This window comes from Lutzomyia longipalpis, chromosome 4 (genome assembly GCF_024334085.1).
Source record: "Lutzomyia longipalpis isolate SR_M1_2022 chromosome 4, ASM2433408v1".
In the NCBI taxonomy this organism is placed as follows: domain Eukaryota; kingdom Metazoa; phylum Arthropoda; class Insecta; order Diptera; family Psychodidae; genus Lutzomyia; species Lutzomyia longipalpis.
Window position 1 is genome coordinate 21,038,262 of NC_074710.1, and position 18,377 is coordinate 21,056,638.

Sequence of the window (18,377 nt, forward strand, 5' to 3'; positions counted from 1 at the left end):
TCATCGTAGACACATATAAATCTAGGCAATTTGTTCAGCTCATGGTGGTGAATATTTGGCCCCAAAATGCATACATACACACAATATTTTCCATCTCCCCGCTGAGCTATATATGCCTGCCTCTCACATTAGAAGGGTGCATTTGACAAAAAAAGAGAGAGAAAACGAGGAAGTCAAGTTGGACAAGTCTCACAATTTTCCATGAATAATCGCCCACACACATCCTCTTGTCTGGCTGTTTTCTGCATATAAACCCCCCGTAAAGGAGCCAAACAGGAGCAGGCGCGCGGAGGGGTGGGGGGTAGATTTTCAGGACCGTGTAATTTTGTACTGTGCTAGTCAGATTATCCGATTTTCCATGACATAGCCCCTACACATAGAGCAATTTCTCCCGCTTATTTTGGCATTTTGCACGACGACGTTGGCTCTCCTTTTTTTTTTAAGGATGTTTTCTCCAACATGTTGTCATTCCATGGTCGCGGAAAAGCCACCACCCCCACCCAGCATGCTGGTGGAAGACAGGTGAAAAATTAAATTGGCAAAATTCATGCAAAAGAACACGGTAAATATCACTTAATACCCACATTTCTACAATCAGAGAAATGAGAATTAAGTCATTTCACACGACATGAGCCAGGAATATGTGGGTGGGTGGATATTTTTGTTTAAAAATAGTTTTCACAAATACGATGTGAAAGGAAAGTCAAAAAGGAAAAGTCAGTGGAATCATATTTCCTTGTTTGGTTTTCCTTTTTCTCCGTAAAATCATGAACTTTAACGTAATAAGCGGTTAGAATTCTTTCAAACCGATATTTTAGAGATTTATTTAGTGAGAAAATGGTAGTTGAAAATATCTTTGGTAACTACCCTCAGTAACCTTAGCACCACAACTTCACATTTTATTGCTTATTATTTCCTTATCATACATGTGATTGTTGCTATGGAATATTATATGGAGCAATATTAATAATGCTGTATTCACTGCCAGTCTAAATTTCATTCCCGAACTGAATCCAGTACTTTTGATAGATAGAGCATATGCTCAAATGCTTCAATCAATGATCTCTTTCAATTTTTATGGCGATTAGAAGCCATCCAGATCCTTTAATTCGGTTAAACATCCGGTTTCTTTTAATTTTCAATAAATGAATAAGAGTGCAAAATACTTGAAGCATAAATGCATTTGCTTCTTGCAGTAATTTTCAAAAGTGACTCAATTTATGCTTAGATAGATAGAACATATGCTAAAATGCTTCAATTAATCATCTCTTTCAATTTTTATGAACGTTAGAAGCTATCCAGATCTTTTAATTCGGTTAAACATCCGGTTTCTTTTAGCTTTCAATTTAAAGTGCAAACTTCTTGAAGCACTAATGCATTTGCTTCATATAGTAATTCTCAAAAGTGACGCAATTTATGCTTTTTATTTACAAAAAATCTTACTCAAGTTTTTCTATCGCCAAAAATACTTTCCTTTGAATATTTTATGATTATCTAAAAAGTCCGTGAATTGTTTGATTGATAAATTAAAATGATTGTCTTAACCTCAAAATGCATGCCCTCCTTTATGATAAGAGAGTTGTAAGGATATTTCTAAAATGATCAGTAATGACATTTTTCCTAATAATTTTGTACACAAAGAAACGTTTTAATTTTACAAACGTGTTTTGAAAGTTTATTTATAAATTGTCATAATATCCCACCGCTGTCACCAATTGTACTCTCAATTTCCTTTAGATATTTGTACTTTCTTTATCTTCATGATGCATCATGATCGATACATTTTGTTTGTTGCTCTTAATAATTCCATATCCGTCGAAATGTTGTAATTTCCAAAACGTTATTTATTTATAAAAAAAAAAGCATAAGATCCCACCGCTGCCACCAATTGTAGAGGTACCTTCTCCTTTAAGCTTCTCAACTAAATCGATTAATCTCCCATCCAATATTTTTGTAAGAGCATCAAAAATGTTTTTATATTAAATAGCATTGCTCCACTCAAGTGACCACATCCAGGATATTTGGCTTCTTCTTTCGAAAATCATCCTCCTTAAGGAAGACGTGTGCTGCGAGAGTGGCACTTAAATTGAGTTGGACATGCTGTTGTGTATAGTTTGGGAGGGGGATGGTGGGGGAGGAGGGGGGGGGGTGTTGGGGTAAAAAAAAGCAGTAGTAGCGGGACGAAATGTTGAGTGCTTAAAGGGAGTGATTGAGCGAGGAAAAGCCAAGTCACAAGTGATTCTCGTCTTTAATGATATTATCGTGTCTTTTGGCGGGAGTCTCATCAAAGATCAATTACCAGACAACTCGTAGCTAATGCATTTTTTATTGATGGATGCCTTCAAGGGGTGGGGGAGGGGGTGGGATGTCAGCCAACCCCCCCCCCCCCTACAACTAATCTCCCATTATTTTGGAGCAAGATGTGTGTAGTTCCCTGTGTGTCGTTCTACATTGAAATATTAATGGGAAATGCGTAAGGAATGAGAGACTAGGCTGTGTAGACGTACACGCACAGGGGAAACCTGTCAAAAACACTGGGATATTTCACTCAAATTCTTTTTTCATCCCTCTTTTTTTTATCTATCTGCTCAAACATTTTCTACCCCAATGGATTGTCACTTCAAAGAATTGGGGGTAAGATGGAGAAAAAAATCAGCGTCTCAGCTTCTTTTGCTTTTTCTTTCTTCTTCTTCTCCCCTTAAGCCTGTGGGAAGCTCAATTTCCTCCTCATCCCTGAGATCCCCAATATCAAGATTCAGTGTCACAATTTTTCTGGGCATATACTTACTTTTTTATTTTAAAGAGGAAGTTTATGAATAGTATGAATTGAAAAGCAAAAGAGAATATATCGATATAATTTCATTATTCAACGAACATCTTTATGTATAATTTTAACAGCAAAATTTATTTCGCACAACTTCACGGGGTAAGGTGTGAGATACCTTATGAAGGTTTAAATTGAATTTATGTCTTCTCAATATAACAATTTCTTACACTTCATTGATGTTATGCTGTGTATGTCGAACACGAATGCTTCGGAAACTCATTTACACTTTCGCAATGAAGTGTTGCAGGTGAATTGACATTTTTGAAATTCACACAGAAAAGTAAAGGCAAAAGTAAAATTCTATTGTAAATTTCTTAATTTTTTTTTTCAAATTCAGTTTAAGGAAGGTTTTTAAATTCTTTTAGCTGTAAATTTAAAGAATTGTCGTTCAGAATTGATTTTTATGCAATTTTAAACTTAAATTTCACAAAAAAAAACTTCTGGGTGTATCTGGCTTAAAAAAATATGTATAAGATCCCACCGCTGCCACCAATTGTACTTGACATTTTCTTAAAGCTTCGTTACTTTACGTAATTTTTCAACAAAAGACTTTAAATACAAAAAATTCTTTTAGACGAACAGACTTATACGGATAATTCATAAAAAAAACCTTTCTATAATTAATTCAATTTATTTTTTTAAGTACCTAGTATAAGATCCCACCGCTGCCACCAATTGTATTTAACATTCTCTTAAAGCTTCGTTACTTTGCGTAATTTTTCAAGAAGAGACTTTAAATTCAAAAATTCCTTTCAGATGAATAGAATTATATTAAATAATTCTTAAATAAACATTCTTTTAATTAATTAATTTTTTAAAGTGGTATAAGATCCCACCGCTGCCACCAATTGTATTTGACATTTTTTAATGCTTCTATACTTTGCGTAATTTTTCAAGAAGAGACTTTAAATACAAAAATTCCTCTTATATGAACTGCATTATATAGATAATTCTTAAATAAACATTTCTCGTCTAATTTGTATTTTCCATTGATGTCATGAGAATTGTAAAAAATAAAATGAATTACACCTTTTAAATGAAAATTTCCATAAAACTATGCAATTAATTCAATAAAAAGCTCATTTATTGACGTTTATTAATTGAACAATTCATGTAAAGCTTTGCTATTAACGTGATAATAATAGACTAATCGTTTGTTTTCTTTTTCTTTCCCTTCATTTGCATAATATCATCGAATAAACGATTAAATGGTGATTCAATTAAAACATAAAAAATCACAGAGATGTAATATGTAAAGATAGTTGTAGCGATGCAGAAGGAAATCTAAAAAAAAGTAAAAAGGAAAATTAGATTTTTCTTGAGAAAAAGAAACTAATAGAGAAAACTCACCACTAAAATGTAGGAAGCGAAGATAACATCATTGTGTGATCCTAAAATGATGTAGATAACAATTGGATGAAGCATATACTGCGAAAAGGAGAGTTTGGATATTTTTACAACGAACGGCATCTTTCCAATTTGATTAACCCAATTGCAATAGCCCCATTGGCCAAAAAGGATTAAAACTCCTGCCAATAGGGTATAGCCCATCCGTCCAAAGGTGAAAAGGAATGGAAATGTGAAATTGGGAATGTAGCTTTCGCTGTAAAAGACAATTATTCCGAAAGCTATGAAAGTTGTTGTCCAAAAGAGTTTTCGAATTTTGCTCGATATCACAACTTCCTTTCCAATTGTTTGATAGCAAATGTATCCCGTGAGAATTCCACATGCATACGGTAGCATTCTGTAATAAGCTTTCATATAGAATCCATCCACAATATAGATCATGGCTAGAAATCTAAAATAAGGAACAAATTGAAGGATAAAGAAAATTTCATTTTAAAATAAAAGAAATGTAGAAAAACTTACGAAAATTCAAAATATTCAGCATAGATTGTATCATAAACACTTTTGTAGGAAATGTACGTACAAGCTGAGACCAAAACAACAAATAAATACTTTGTTTGTTTTGGATATCTAGAATAAATATTAAATAAACAAAAAGTTAGTTTTGTTCGACTCTTCCTCATGAGAAATAATTAAGTACCTACTTGATAAAGACAAAGAGGAGTAATTGAAAAATAATAAAGCATTGTAAATCAGAAGCTAACGACCATGTCCACCTGAAAAATTATTTAAGAAATTCTTCACAGAAAAGAATAAAAATGAGAATAAAAGATAGTTCTAACTTACACTGCAGCCATTTCGGAGAATCGCAGAAAATTCTGTATGAAAAAAATATTCCACATCCACCTAAAATAAAGTTTTGTTTGTTAAAGGAGTTTATTCATTTCATGCGGTGTGTATGTCATGCGAAAAATGCACAAAGCAAAGAAAATCTTGTAGAGAGAAAGTTAAGTCAATACGCATTCAAGAACAAAATAAACAAATAATCAATTTTCTACTAAGACTTCCTAATTAATAAGGTCTTAAGCATATGCTTCAATGCTGCAATCTATGATCTGTAAAGTGGCGGAAAAAAGAAATAAGAAAATCATGATCTGAAGACTATTCTATGTTATTTAGTTTCTTTAAGAGATCACCTTTTTTTTTAAATTTATTTAAAGTCTGAAAATGATTATTCGAAACACTGAAGCATATGTTTCGTGCAATTTAAATTACAAAAAGGTTGCGAAAGGGTGGCGGGATTTTTCCTTCAAAAAGAAGTATAAAGCAGTAAATAATGAAGATTTTTTTGATAACGGACTTGAGAAAATGATTATTCGAAACACAGAAGCATATGTTTCGTGCAATTTAAATTACTAAAAGGTGCAAGTAGATGGCGTGATATTACCTTCAAAAAAGAGTATAAAACAGTAAATAAAGAAGATTTTGTTGATGATTGACTTACGAAGAAAATGATTATATTCGAAACACTGAAGCATATGTTTTGTGTAATTTCAATAACAACAATGTACAAGGAAGTTCGGTTTTTGCAAATTACCAAAGAAGAATATGATAGAAAAGGACTAATTAAGGTTAACTGATTACTTTTCTTGAAGATTTGCAAAAATACGTGCTTGATTGTCATTTAAATTGCAAAAAAGCGTATGCTTTAATGCTTCAAACGGTGATTTTTTACCTCAAAATCTTTGAAAGCAATAAAAAAAATTCTTTCTTACGAAGTCATTTAAAAATCATTGAGTCAAGCATAAAAGCATATGTTTCATGCATTGTATGTAAAAATAACGAATAGGGGCGTGGTTTGATGTAGTTTTATGTAACTTTGTGAAAATCTTTAGGTAAATGAAAATTTAGTTTTGCAATATTCCTTACCATTTACACCTAAACGAATAATTATGATCCATGTCTCGATAGAAGATGGAGTCAAAGATAAGATGCGTAATCCTGGATAGAATGAGTGTCGCTATGAGGGTGGGCATGAAGCGTAAGTAGCGATTGAGGATGTGTTTACAGAATAACTTTGCATTTTCCCTCAAAGAATTCCTTCGAATCTTCTCGCAAAGGTCGTGATTCTTTAGGAAATTGTAGATCAAAACAAATCCAGACATTAGGAAGAAAACATCTAGCATTAGAGCTGAACGATAAATTGATCTTATGTAGAATGTTTTTGTTCTCATTCCATTTAGTGGTATTGACTCGACAATAATGTAACTGAAGAGGTAGACGTGGTTTAGTGTAACCCACGTGCTACAGAGAACACGGAAGAAGTTTAGGGAGTAAACTATTTTGGGATCCTCTGTGGATGATACAAGTCCTCTGTAGTTGTCCTTTATGGAGAAATGACGACAGTAGTGAAGAATTTTCGGGCAATTTCCGATATTTTTTCTTGCGCCGAGAACATGAAGGGCAATAAGTCCAAGAATAATTACTCTGAAAACGATCATTTTGTAAAATTAGCGAGTAATGCTGAATATTTTAATGCATTTGTGTCCGAGAAAAATACCCAAAAATTGTTTTTTTACGCGATGTGTAAAAAATACTGACAGGTGTAGTAAATTCTTACCCGGCTGACCTATCATGGGTACTTATTTCGTTCTTTTTACGTGTTTGAATACTTGTTTTAATAATAAAAAATCGATTTAGAATTAATTTAAGAATTTGTATCAGTGGTTGATAAAATACTAACGAATTTATCTTAAAATATGCATAGGAAATCCGTACAATATTTGCCAGCCGGGTGAAAAGACAATTTGTCAAATTGCACAACAATTTATTACGTTTTGTAGGAAACTGTCACTTTTCTAACTATTTTTTACACATCGCGTAATTTAAATTAAATTCCCGTGTAATATACTTGACTTAAATGCATTAACTTTCTTACCCAGTAACCTTAAAAATCCAATCATTGAAGACGTCCCAGTTGAATTTTAAATTCTTCACGTGATTAAATTGCACATTAATGTCGAAAAATGGACTAACTTTGTGTTCATTGAAGTAGTTTTGCGTCATAGTGAGAACATCATCATTTGAGCAGGATTTTGGTAGACACAAACCCAAATGGAGGACCGTTGAAATGATTCTTTCATATTGAATTTGATGCTGAGACGTTATATCGCCGTACAGGAGGCGATACTCAAAGGGAAATGGGGGAAGATCATTAGCAAGTTTGAGACTTTCTTTTGTACGTTTTTCAATGTAAACTGGCACAGGGTTGTTTATTTCATCACAAAATTCCCGAGATCCCAACCAGTAGTTGTTTTGCCAAATAAAATTTGTCTCAATGTCCCCACTTGAGTCCAACACTAAAAGGAATTTAGTTTTTAAAAGAAAATCAATTCCATTTGGAAAATAGAATTCGAAAGAAATATCGAAAAACTTACTCTTAAGTGCCCAAATTTCTCGTTTAATTAAACTTTTGTGCGCTATTTGGGCATCTTGGCGACATTCCGTACTGATATTTGTGGCAAAACTTTCACCAAGGATACCCAAAAGGATGGGCATGTGCCTCACATTGTTCTCTGGTGCACCATTGGCGGTCAATGGTGTACAAGAAATTAACCAAAAAGTTACAATAAACAAGAAGAGATCTCGCCGCATTCTCAACGTTTTGCTCACATACAGCTCTTCACAATTGCTTTCCCGCCGATAAACTGATCAAATTGAACTTGCAATTAATTCACCAACCTCTCAGTCAGAGTCAGTTCAGTGATAAATTATTCACAACCTTTTGTGGGAGAACTTTTGAAAGGAATTTACATTAATTGCTCAATTCATTGTGAGTGAGGTGTACAAAAAAAAGGTAAAGAATAATCTCCGATTGAAAGTTCAAAATAAAAATGCATATTTCATGCGGAAAAATGCAATTAAAATATTAAAACAAACAAAAAGGTATTGATGTGGAAACAAATCAATTTATCGAACACTGAATGATTTATTCCTTCTAATATTCAGAATTTTATTTTAAAAGAAGTTTGAAAAAGAAACAAAAATTTGTTACGAGAAATATAAAATTTTCAGGAAATTAGAGGATAATTTAACTTGAAAAGGAGTTTATGTACATACATATATTTGGGACTTTAATCTTAAGGAAATATATCTTTGATATACTTTTTGAAACGTTTAAAATGTATTTGTTACCTGTATTTCCTAACTTTTGTTGTGTTATTTCTAATCTATTTGACGTTCTTTTTAACGTTTGACAGCTTCTTCTATAATATTTGACGTTTTTTTCTAACGTTTGACATTTCTTTTCTACTGATTAAAACATTTTAACGTTTATTCAGATGCTTAAAGTGATTTATAACATTTTAAAAGGCTATATGGATCCGGAAGGAATCCAACAGCCGTACAATTTAAAGTGCAGAAGAAGAAGAAGAACATTTTAAAATCTTCGTTTTGAAATCTTTTTGCTTGACCGGTAGATCCTGCCAAAAATATATTTTTCTTTTCAGCGGCCATATTTTTTTATATTCTATGAAGAATACAGAAATAATTTTAATACAAGTTGATCCACACCACCCCATCTACCTATCCCCATAATTATATACCTTTTTCTTCTACCTTTATATTAATACATAATACAAAATTATAGGTATTATTACAGACAAATTAATTACTTGCTAAAATTCATTTCCTTAAGGCTTCATTATCGAATTTCCTTTGCACAACCATCCTTTATCTTTAATCCTTGTTTGAGAGTTTGAACAATAAACACAGATGGGGTACCGAAGCAATGTGGGGAAGAACAATGAGACGATTTTCATTGGAACAACATAATTAAAATCATTTTGGTGGCAATAATAAGGAGGAGAGGGTGCTGAGAATCGATTTGAAGCCGCTCTCTTTCACTCTATTATTGCTCAATTTTCAAATTCAAATCAAAAATCTCCACAATTGTCCTTTTTAATTGAAATGTCTTTTCGGAAATTGCCACAAGAGGCTCCTTCTTGATTGGAGTGGTGTGTGTGGGGTGTTGCTTTGAGTGGGATCCCGGTAGTCAAATTATGTGATCTGCTTCATCATCCATTAGCATTCGATTCAATCGAGATACTCCGGATGGTGGGATATATCCTTTTGGATTGGAAATCTCTCACTCACAGACTAATATGTGTATGTGTGTGTGTGTGCAGCAATAGAACGTCGAGAAGAGGAAGACGTGGTTGGAAATTTGATTAGAATCTTAATGAAGGAGGACTCTCTTCTGCCCCATTCTTAGGTTTGAGGATGATGGTGCAAGGAGGAAAGTATGGAGAAATGAAAATTACTCATTGAATTTCAGTGAATGAGGGGACAGAGAGGAAGGCCACAAATATACACAGAAGATGAAACTTTAAGGGGAGGTGGGAGGGATAAACTATAAGATGAAAATGACAAACTTCCACATCTCCTTTTGCTTAAAACATTCAACAATCAATTCCATGACGAATCATCTCTTATTTCGTTGTGAGATAATTCTGCCACATAAACTGCCTCTATGTGCTTGAAGTGGGGGAGAGAAGGATTCATTCATGATGCTCTGAGCGCAAAGTGACGATTTGAGTGATTGCAAATGTGAATTGCAGAGTTCCTCTCAAACACAAAGTGTGGGATAAGAAGTACTTTACGGAGATAAACTTATTTGATTGCAACACTCATTTGCTAGTCATACGGTGGTGTCAGGAAAAGGAGAATCACGTGTTTTACAAACTTTTACAATGTTTATTGAATAAGGTTTTGCTCTGAATGTTTTTTTTTCCTTTGTTCGAAAGTAATTTATGCGTAAAATGTGAGGAATTTAGCAAAAAAAAGTATTTTTATTCCTCTTTTCTTCCTTTGAATGGCCCAATGGGCCCAATGATGCATATGCTTCATGTAAGACTTTGTTTAAAAGCTTTAAAAGTAATATATGCGTTAATAAAATGAGGAATTTAAGAAAAAAAAAGATTTTTGTTTCTCTTATTTTTATTTTAATGGCCCAATGAAGCATATGCTTCATGTAAAACTTTATTTAAAAGCTTTAAAAGTAATATATGCGTTAATAAAATGAGGAATTTAAGAGAAAAAAAAGATTTTTGTTTCTCTTATTTTTATTTTAATGGCCCAATGAAGCATATGCTTCATGTAAAATTTTCTATTTCTTTTTTTTTAATGCTCTCTGGTCCGAACGTTATTTCAATATCACTTCAGCTAAATTACCTCTTTTTTCGGTTTTGTAATCAAACGGAATTGAAATGCATTGCACTCTAAAAACAATGTGAATTAAGATAACTGGGGGCGTGGCTTTTATTTTATGTTTTGTGTTAAATCTTCTTCTAATTCAGACCTTTTCTGAATTATTTTAACTTGTTTAAGTTCTTACTTCAAATGATGAAAAGGTCATCATATGACATTTAAAATCAAAGAAATTAAATTATTAATTGATCTAAAGCCCACAAAGAACTCAAGAACTTCAAAGATTTTTCATTAAAAATAGAAAAATTCTAAGAATCAAAACTAATTTAAATGAAAAATAATATTTAAAAGTGTCTAAATGAAGAGAAATTTCTTTTGAATTATCACGAAGAAGAATCAATGTGTTGTGTGGTCGCACTGTGAGAACATTCTCAGCTATCTAATCTAATCTCAAAAGTGAAATGTGAGGCAATTTATCGATTTTCACCTGCACGGAATTTCTTATCATTAAAATACACACAGACACACAGAGTGGGGGAGGGGACGGGAGAAAAGTGTTGGTGTAACAATAGCCCCAGAGGATTGTTGTGCTCAAATTGAAGTCTTATCATTGAGGAGGGAGGTATAGTACATGTGTTTTCCAACTCCTCCAAAAGGCACTGACAAACAAATTTGCTTTGATTCAGTTGCTTCCAAAGAACTCTCAAAGTTTGTCTTATTTTCAATTTTTTATCAATTCTTACGTTACCTTCGTGTTTGTGATAAGTTATGAGGAATTAAAATATTTTCAAAGTGACAAGATTTTCAAGAATTCTTCACGTTTTTATTGCGCTTCGATTTATTTTTTGTGATTGTACCGGAAGATGATTGAAAAAAGGTGGAAAAGTTATTTGCAGCAGCAGCATAACTTTCAAGTATTCCTCTCGAGGGAATTTTCAAATATTCAAAACTCATTTTAACGCCATGTCAAGTGACCAAAGTGACTCAAGGACTGATCAAGTGAGATTAGTAAGCAATATGCAGAGGATTATGAATTCCTTGTGTGAAGCCACACTCATCTACGGCAGTACATCCTTTCCATTTGCAATTGGAGGTGAACGTTCGTAAATATTTCTTTTATTTTATTGTTGTTTATTTGAAAACTTTCGTTGAAATTTATTTAAAAAAAATCTAATATGTTTTTACGACAAAGGCAGAAAAGCTTGTGTTGAATTATTTAAGGCCTGATGAAGGGGTCGAGAACGTACCCTCTATTTACATTCTAACTGTCACCCTCGCTGTCACTGACACTGATATGTTTCATACATGTTTCATGTCAGATCCCTACAGATCACATTCCAGGAAAATGTTGAAAAATCTTTAAGTTTTCTTACCTAATATAATTTTAAAAAATACCAAAGAAAATCTTTAAAAGAGTTTTCATTAGAATAATTTAAAATTTTTCAACTTTTCGCAAGAAAATGTCCTTTGAAACATTCGCAGTGATGTTTTGAAATATTTATATTTTGAAAATGAATGAATTAAAACCTTTGAGAGATTGTTTTTCCCCATAACTTTGCTCATAACATCCTTCATTTGAAATCTCTTCTAAGCTTGCCAACACATTTTTTGTTCAATAGAATTTCTCTATCAAAAATTGATAAGAAAAATGACGACAAGGTGGGAGTTTTCGTGTATATATGTGCATATGTATGTATTATGTATGTGTCACAAAATAGAAAATGACAATTTTGGACATAAAACAATTCGATTGTCCCCAAAATTTGCAATTTTTATCGGTGATCCAGATAATTATCTGGGTTATGGAAACATTAGGAACAATTTTGTATACATACAAATATTGATTTTTGTTTGGTAGTTTAGTTAATTTGTTGGCAATTGCGGTAAGAGTTACACTGAAAAAAAAATCGAATGGATATTTTGATTAATTAATCAACATTAAATAGCGCTAAACTTTATTTTATTTTTGTATTTTTTTTAAATTTTTTTTGACAATTTGTCTCGGAATAATTTATTTCTAGACTAAAAATTTAATTTATTTTTAATTTAAAATTTTTAACATGGATTTTTCAAACGTTCTGATAATGCCGAACGTTAGAACAGAACTGTTAAACGATGGAAAAAATGTCAAATTCTGTGAAAGTTTACGTCAACTGAATGGAAAGAAATATTAAAAGATAGAAAGAGCGTTAAACGTTAAATAAAATTACGGTAGTCACTAGAAAATAAATGTAAAATTATAAGATATATCAAATGATAGAAAATTGAATTTTCTTATCGAAGAATTTCGAACGTTAAATAAAGGTGTCAGCCGTAAGAAAAAAAAAAGAAATATCAAATAATAGGAAAATTGAAAAATGTCAAACATTAAAGAAGTTACGATAACCGTAAGCTCAGAACCGTCAAACAAAAGAAAATTTAATTTTTCCTTTCAAAAAATGTCAAAAGTTTAAAAAGATACGTCAACTGTTAGTCAAGAAACGTCAAACTTTAGAAAACGTTAAACAATACGAAAAATGTCAAAGGTTAAATTACTTAGAAAAAAAATTTCAAAACGTTAGAAACGGGACGTCAAACTAGTTATTTTCTAGTTGTGGTTTTGCGAAAAATAAATTATGCAAAAGCATTAGAAAGAAACGGTTTGAAAATTGCTTTTAAAATCTCACTTCTTCCAACACAAATTACAATTTGAATGTTTTATTCAACAAAATCCACACTTAAATGTTCATCTAAAGTGGATGGAAAATTACATTGTAGTGGATGGTTTTGAGGGGGGTTGGGTGGGTGGGTAGTTGTGGTGGGTGGTTGTGCATCGTGTGATTCTCATTAGAATTAATGAAAATCTAATTAAATTGCGACAAGAAATTCAACATGCACCCTCTCTTTGGGTTCATATGGCATCACTTCTAGCCACGTCTAATGCGATGCGGTGCAGGATAATTAAACGGCTTCCTGGAGGCAATTTTCTGCCTTCTCACACTTGACTCCTTCCCCGGACGTTACAAACGAAATTTAACGCGAAAAATGGTATTTTCCAATCAATAGCGATCGATTTCTTGTCAATTTTCCACTTGTTTTCACATCATTGAAATCATTGATCACAAATCACGGGAAATTTGACACACACACACATATCGTTGAGGAAATTTAACCCCATTCCCGGGAGAATTTAGCGTAGGGAGAAGGAGGGTCGGGAAGGGGGTGGAAAAATCTGGCGCCGGATGTGTTTTGGATTAAGAGAGGAACATTTTCTTATACACAGAGAGAAATTTTCCCAGTAGAGACGCGGAGCTTTTAGAAGAGGGATTCCCCGCATACTCACATTTCACTTTTCCGCCAAAAACACGCGAGACTTGTGGTGGGAGGGGGGAGATTGGGTGTAGAGAGTAGGGGGAATAGGTGGGAGGTGGGTTAAAGGTGAATTACAATGTGTATAGAAATTACACCCAAGGAAATCATTTTGTTATCGCGATTGGGGTACACGCTTCGTATCAAATCGACAATTTAATTGATATGGCCTATTAATTGTAATGGGGGGTGAATTGAAATTAAGGATCATGAAGGGAAACGTGGTATGAATTAGGTAAAATTTTGCATGGCGCAGAACATTGAAGCAAAATTGTGTTTTTGGTAAATTAATTGGACAAGTAAAAGCACTTCAAATAAGTTTGTAAAAGAAATTTATTCATTTTGAGGCAATAATGACAATTTTTGCACATGAAGCATATGCAGCAGTGATTGATTTTGTATTTGCTATTGTTTATTAAATGAAAATCAAGATTTTAAGGGAAGAAAGGAGAATTTACAGTGTATTGTTCAGTGAAGCATTCACGCATATGCTTTTTGAAAGTTTGAAAAGGGGCATTGAACTACAATTTAGGAACTCCAAAAGAATTTTTTCAAAATTTCGAGAAACATTTTGAGACCCATTTTGTAGGACTACGATTTTTTTTAATATTAACATAAAGCATATGCGTCAGTGCTTGTTATCTGTGTTAGTGTCTTTGTATCTCTTCTTAAGTATTTGCTTTAAAAATTGATAATAAAATTTTAAATTTATAAAAGAAAATTAAGAGATAAATATCATTATTAGCGCTCGAGCATATGCATCATGCACGAAATGAAGCAAATAAAATCAACATGAGCTGATTTTTGGGACTCAAAATTGAAAGAAGGCAATTATGATAGTTTTCTTTAGGGTCAAAAGGCTTTTTTTTCATAAAATATGGAGTCCCAAAATCATCTCATTATGGTTCTCTTTGCTTCATTTCATGAATGATGCATATGCTTTAAAGAACTAATATGGATACTTCTCTTTTAATTTTTAGTCAGATATTTAAAAAATTCGTTACATATCGTCAGTTTAGTAATTTTTTAAATGAAATAATTACAATTAAATTAATATTTCTAATTTTTTTCGTGTTGAAATAATTCATGAATTTTATACAGATTCAAATAACTTGATATACCCTAAAATTGGATTATTGGATGTGCTTTCATGCCAAAATCCTGCAGTCTAATCTCTTACCCAAATCTTTCATCCTAAAATCTAATAAAGAGAGACTCCACCTCCTTTTGCAGTGACAACTGAAACTTATCCTTGGTAAATGCACTTTACCCAAACAATTAAACTTTTCTTGAAGCGCCAAATCTCTTCCCTTTTATTCACACGACAGACATTAAGGTGTGGGTGGGTGGGCGGGGTGAGTGTGTGTAGTCACTTTGTAAAAGGTATAGAAGTGGAAACTTTCCCAGGAAAATAGTGAGGGGTGTGAATGTGAGAAAAAGGAGGTGATTGTTGGAAAGAAAATTCACATCTTGTGGAGATTTAAAGTTTTGTCCAAGATAATATGGATCCTTATCATTTCTTCTACACCACCCGGTAAGCAAATTGAGCCGCCACTTATTCGCGCCAAAGAAAAAGAGGGGCGGGGGGGAAGAGGGCCACAAAGAAAGTTCTCTCGTGCGTTGTATGACAACGTTGGGAAGTACTAAAAGTCAAGGGAATTTCCATGCATATTGTTGCCGTTGTGTGGCTTGGATCCTCACCCGCCTCACACCACCTTGAATAATGAAGTTTTGAAGGAGGACAATGGGGGAAGGACACTGTGGGACACAATGATGTGTCAGAGTTAATCCTTGAGATAAATCTCCGCACTCCTCGTCCGTCGCCTTAATCCGGAATTCATTCTCCAAAAGATTTTCACCGGGACCACCCCTCCTCCTTTATAATTCCCTCCAATCTCTTATCTTTCCTTTTGCTCTTCAGTTCACCTTCTTCTTTATCCTCTCTCCTTTTCTCTCTTGTAAAAATTACCCAAAGATCCTCGTTTTTTGTAGCCTTTCATTGGCAGGAAACTTCCTTTTTCCTCGAACCTCCTTTTAATTGTTTTATTCTTCTATTTTTTTTCTTACCGTGTCGCCGTAGGAGCTGGTTCTAGGAGACAGAAGAAAAATCTGGAAAAGCGCCAAAAAAAGAGAGAAAGGAATTTCCTCAAGACACATTTTCTTTATTTTTTCTTCTTATCTCTCTACATAACCTCTTTTCCACCCCAACTCCCCATTCCTTGGGAGGGATTCATCTGCAAAATCCTTCTTAAGAGACATTTTCTTTCCTCAAATAACTCAGGGTATAAAGATTTTCCACTGCAGTGGTTAATATCCAATGAACTGAGAGGTTCAATTTTGCAAAAAAAGGAGCACTATTGTATGAAGAAAAAAAAATGAAATGCAGAAGAATTTTTTCAGGGGCAAATAAATGGGAATTTATATACATTTTATCGAAGAAAAAAAATGTTGTTTAAGATTCTTAGTTTTATAAAACGTTCAGATTGGCTTTGAATGCTCAGAATGCTCAGAACAGACGTTGGAGCATTTAAAATGGCGTCTTCGCGAGACACATTTTTTTTGACACATCTGTCACATTTTTTCCCCGCAAATATAACCTAACTTTTTCCTTTAGAGCGCAAAAAATAGATTAATAGTGTGTAGAATAGTTTTGTTTGAGGTCTTCTTCATACACTTTGATTTAATTATTAACCAAAAAGAAATTATTTGAAAAAAATGATAAAAATACAATGTTTCATGTTACGCTGAACATATGCTGCATTGACCCAAATACAATTTTTTCAGTGATCTTAAGTATTAACCGATTTGAACAAAATGCTCTTGTTTCTACTAATATTAATAGCAAATTGGTTTTTAAGAAATTTTAAGAGGAAGTTTTTAGCGATACTTTTGCTTCATGTGTACATTATACTGCTCATGCCTATGCTGCTAATGCATATGCTTTTTACGGGTTATTCACACTGTAGCCTCAAATGCTTCAAAATTTCCAAACCCTCCATCAATACGAGTAACAAAACCTGCAATTTATTTCTGTTCTTTTTAAATTAAAAAAAAATAACTTTCTAGCTCTTGAAGCATAAGCATGATAAGACTTTTATGTTTGTTTTAGATTTATCTTTCTACTTGTAAAATACTCACAAATGACACAAGAAGATTCTCTCTAAAGCTCCGTGAAGTTTTCTTCATCCTAAAATCATCTTTTAAATGAAAAATCACTCCTAAAAATTTTCCTTATTACCACAAGAATGAAAAAGAGAAAGAAAAAAAATAAGGGGAAACTCCATCATTCTTCTTTGCCAGATACTCGGTGGAGAGTCCATTGATATGATCTCTGACTTTTCCGCACGACTCATTGTTTGAAAATTACATTTTAAATGGTTTGGGGTACAACGGGGGGAGGCCAAAAGGATTTCCCTGTGCGCCCCCGTCCGCAAAAGCTAGCGCGGGTCTGCTCTTCTCTAAAATTTCACCCTTGAGGCTTCATCAAATTACAACTTTGGATATTATTTCATGTTAGGGATTGAGACTTTTTCCTCACTTTGTACATCATCTTGGGGCGAAAATTTTCTCATCATCCTTGCATTCATACTCAAGGGGAAAGACGAAGGGTGGGGAGGTGGTGTGGGTGTGGGAGGAGGCCATGGGCTTTTCCCACCCACATTGCTGGGAAAACTTTCGCATTGACTTAATGAGAACAAACACATGACTCCAGTTTGTGGTTTTTCCCACTTCTCGTACCACACTACCAACCCCCTCTTAAGGGTGTATCCCTGGCACAATTCCTCATCTTGCCAAGATAATAAATTTAATTTTGAACCAATCAAAAGATGGTTTTTGCGGTATAAAAAAATTGGATTGCTTTTTTCTTCCAGCAGAATTTTCAGAAAAATGTTTGCTTACAATTTTCCACGGAGAATTTATTTCTGGATTCCTTTTTTTATGAATACTCTGTCTTTTAGGCTATGAGAAAACCCTTCATTCTGTCTAAAACAGAGTGGATTTGAAGGGAAAAACGAATTAGTGGCGTAGTCAGGCTCAATGTTTTAATAAATAATTGTTTAAGGACTAAAAATTACATAAAAATCATTAAAATGAAATTTTTGAACGTCAAAAAAGGAACATCAAACATGAGAACAAATGTCAAATGAACGTTAAACGTTAAAAAGAAAACGTCAAATATTAAAATAAAACTGAAAAGTAATTTAGAAAAAGGCCCTTAGTTGTTAAAATAAATGTCAAGATTTAGAAAAGAAATGTCAAAACAAAGTCATTAAACGTTGAAATAAATGACAATTACTGAAAAACAAACGTCAATCAATTGAAATGTCAAAACAAAGTCTTTAAATGTTGAAATAAATGACAATCACTGAAAAACGTTAATCAATTGAAATGAAACTTAAAACGTTAGAATAAACGTCAAAGCCTTGAAAAGAGAAAAACATCAAAAGGAATTTTTTGCGTCAATTGTTAGAAAATAAACGTCAATCGTTGAAAAAGGAAAATATAAATACGGTTTTAGTAATCTATCATGAAAAACATCGACTCCTAAAATCAGTTTTAGCGCCCTTCAAATTCAATTTAAAAGAAAAATATGACTAAAAATTCACTCAAATGTGCCATAAATTTTTTTTTATGTGTGGCGCCCTGA

At 33.1% G+C, this 18,377-nt stretch overlaps 2 protein-coding genes across 15 annotated transcripts in view; one reads left to right on the plus strand and one right to left on the minus strand.

The window, feature by feature from the left end:
* The window catches only part of LOC129794827 (atypical protein kinase C), a 105,064-nt gene that overhangs the window by 50,734 nt on the left and 35,953 nt on the right, over positions 1-18,377 (plus strand). The window contains exon 1 of one of the 14 annotated variants that reach the window (XM_055835708.1): positions 10,993-11,474. The exons of 10 other annotated variants lie outside the window; for them this stretch is intronic. In XM_055835708.1, the coding sequence (XP_055691683.1) occupies positions 11,345-11,474 (130 nt within the window). In that variant the 5' untranslated portion in view covers positions 10,993-11,344. Of the gene's footprint in view, positions 1-10,992; positions 11,481-18,377 lie in introns of those variants that run through there. 3 more of the 14 variants (XM_055835707.1, XM_055835709.1, XM_055835705.1) reach the window with 3 other exon arrangements.
* LOC129794829 (nose resistant to fluoxetine protein 6-like) lies at positions 3,893-7,877 on the minus strand. Its single transcript, XM_055835713.1, has 8 exons — positions 7,612-7,877; positions 7,113-7,533; positions 6,104-6,661; positions 5,021-5,080; positions 4,879-4,950; positions 4,697-4,804; positions 4,178-4,625; positions 3,893-4,111 (listed from the first exon to the last, which is right to left on the minus strand). Exons 1-8 carry the CDS (start codon positions 7,826-7,828, stop codon positions 3,974-3,976), a joined length of 2,022 nt encoding a protein of 673 aa, XP_055691688.1. The 5' UTR covers positions 7,829-7,877; the 3' UTR covers positions 3,893-3,973.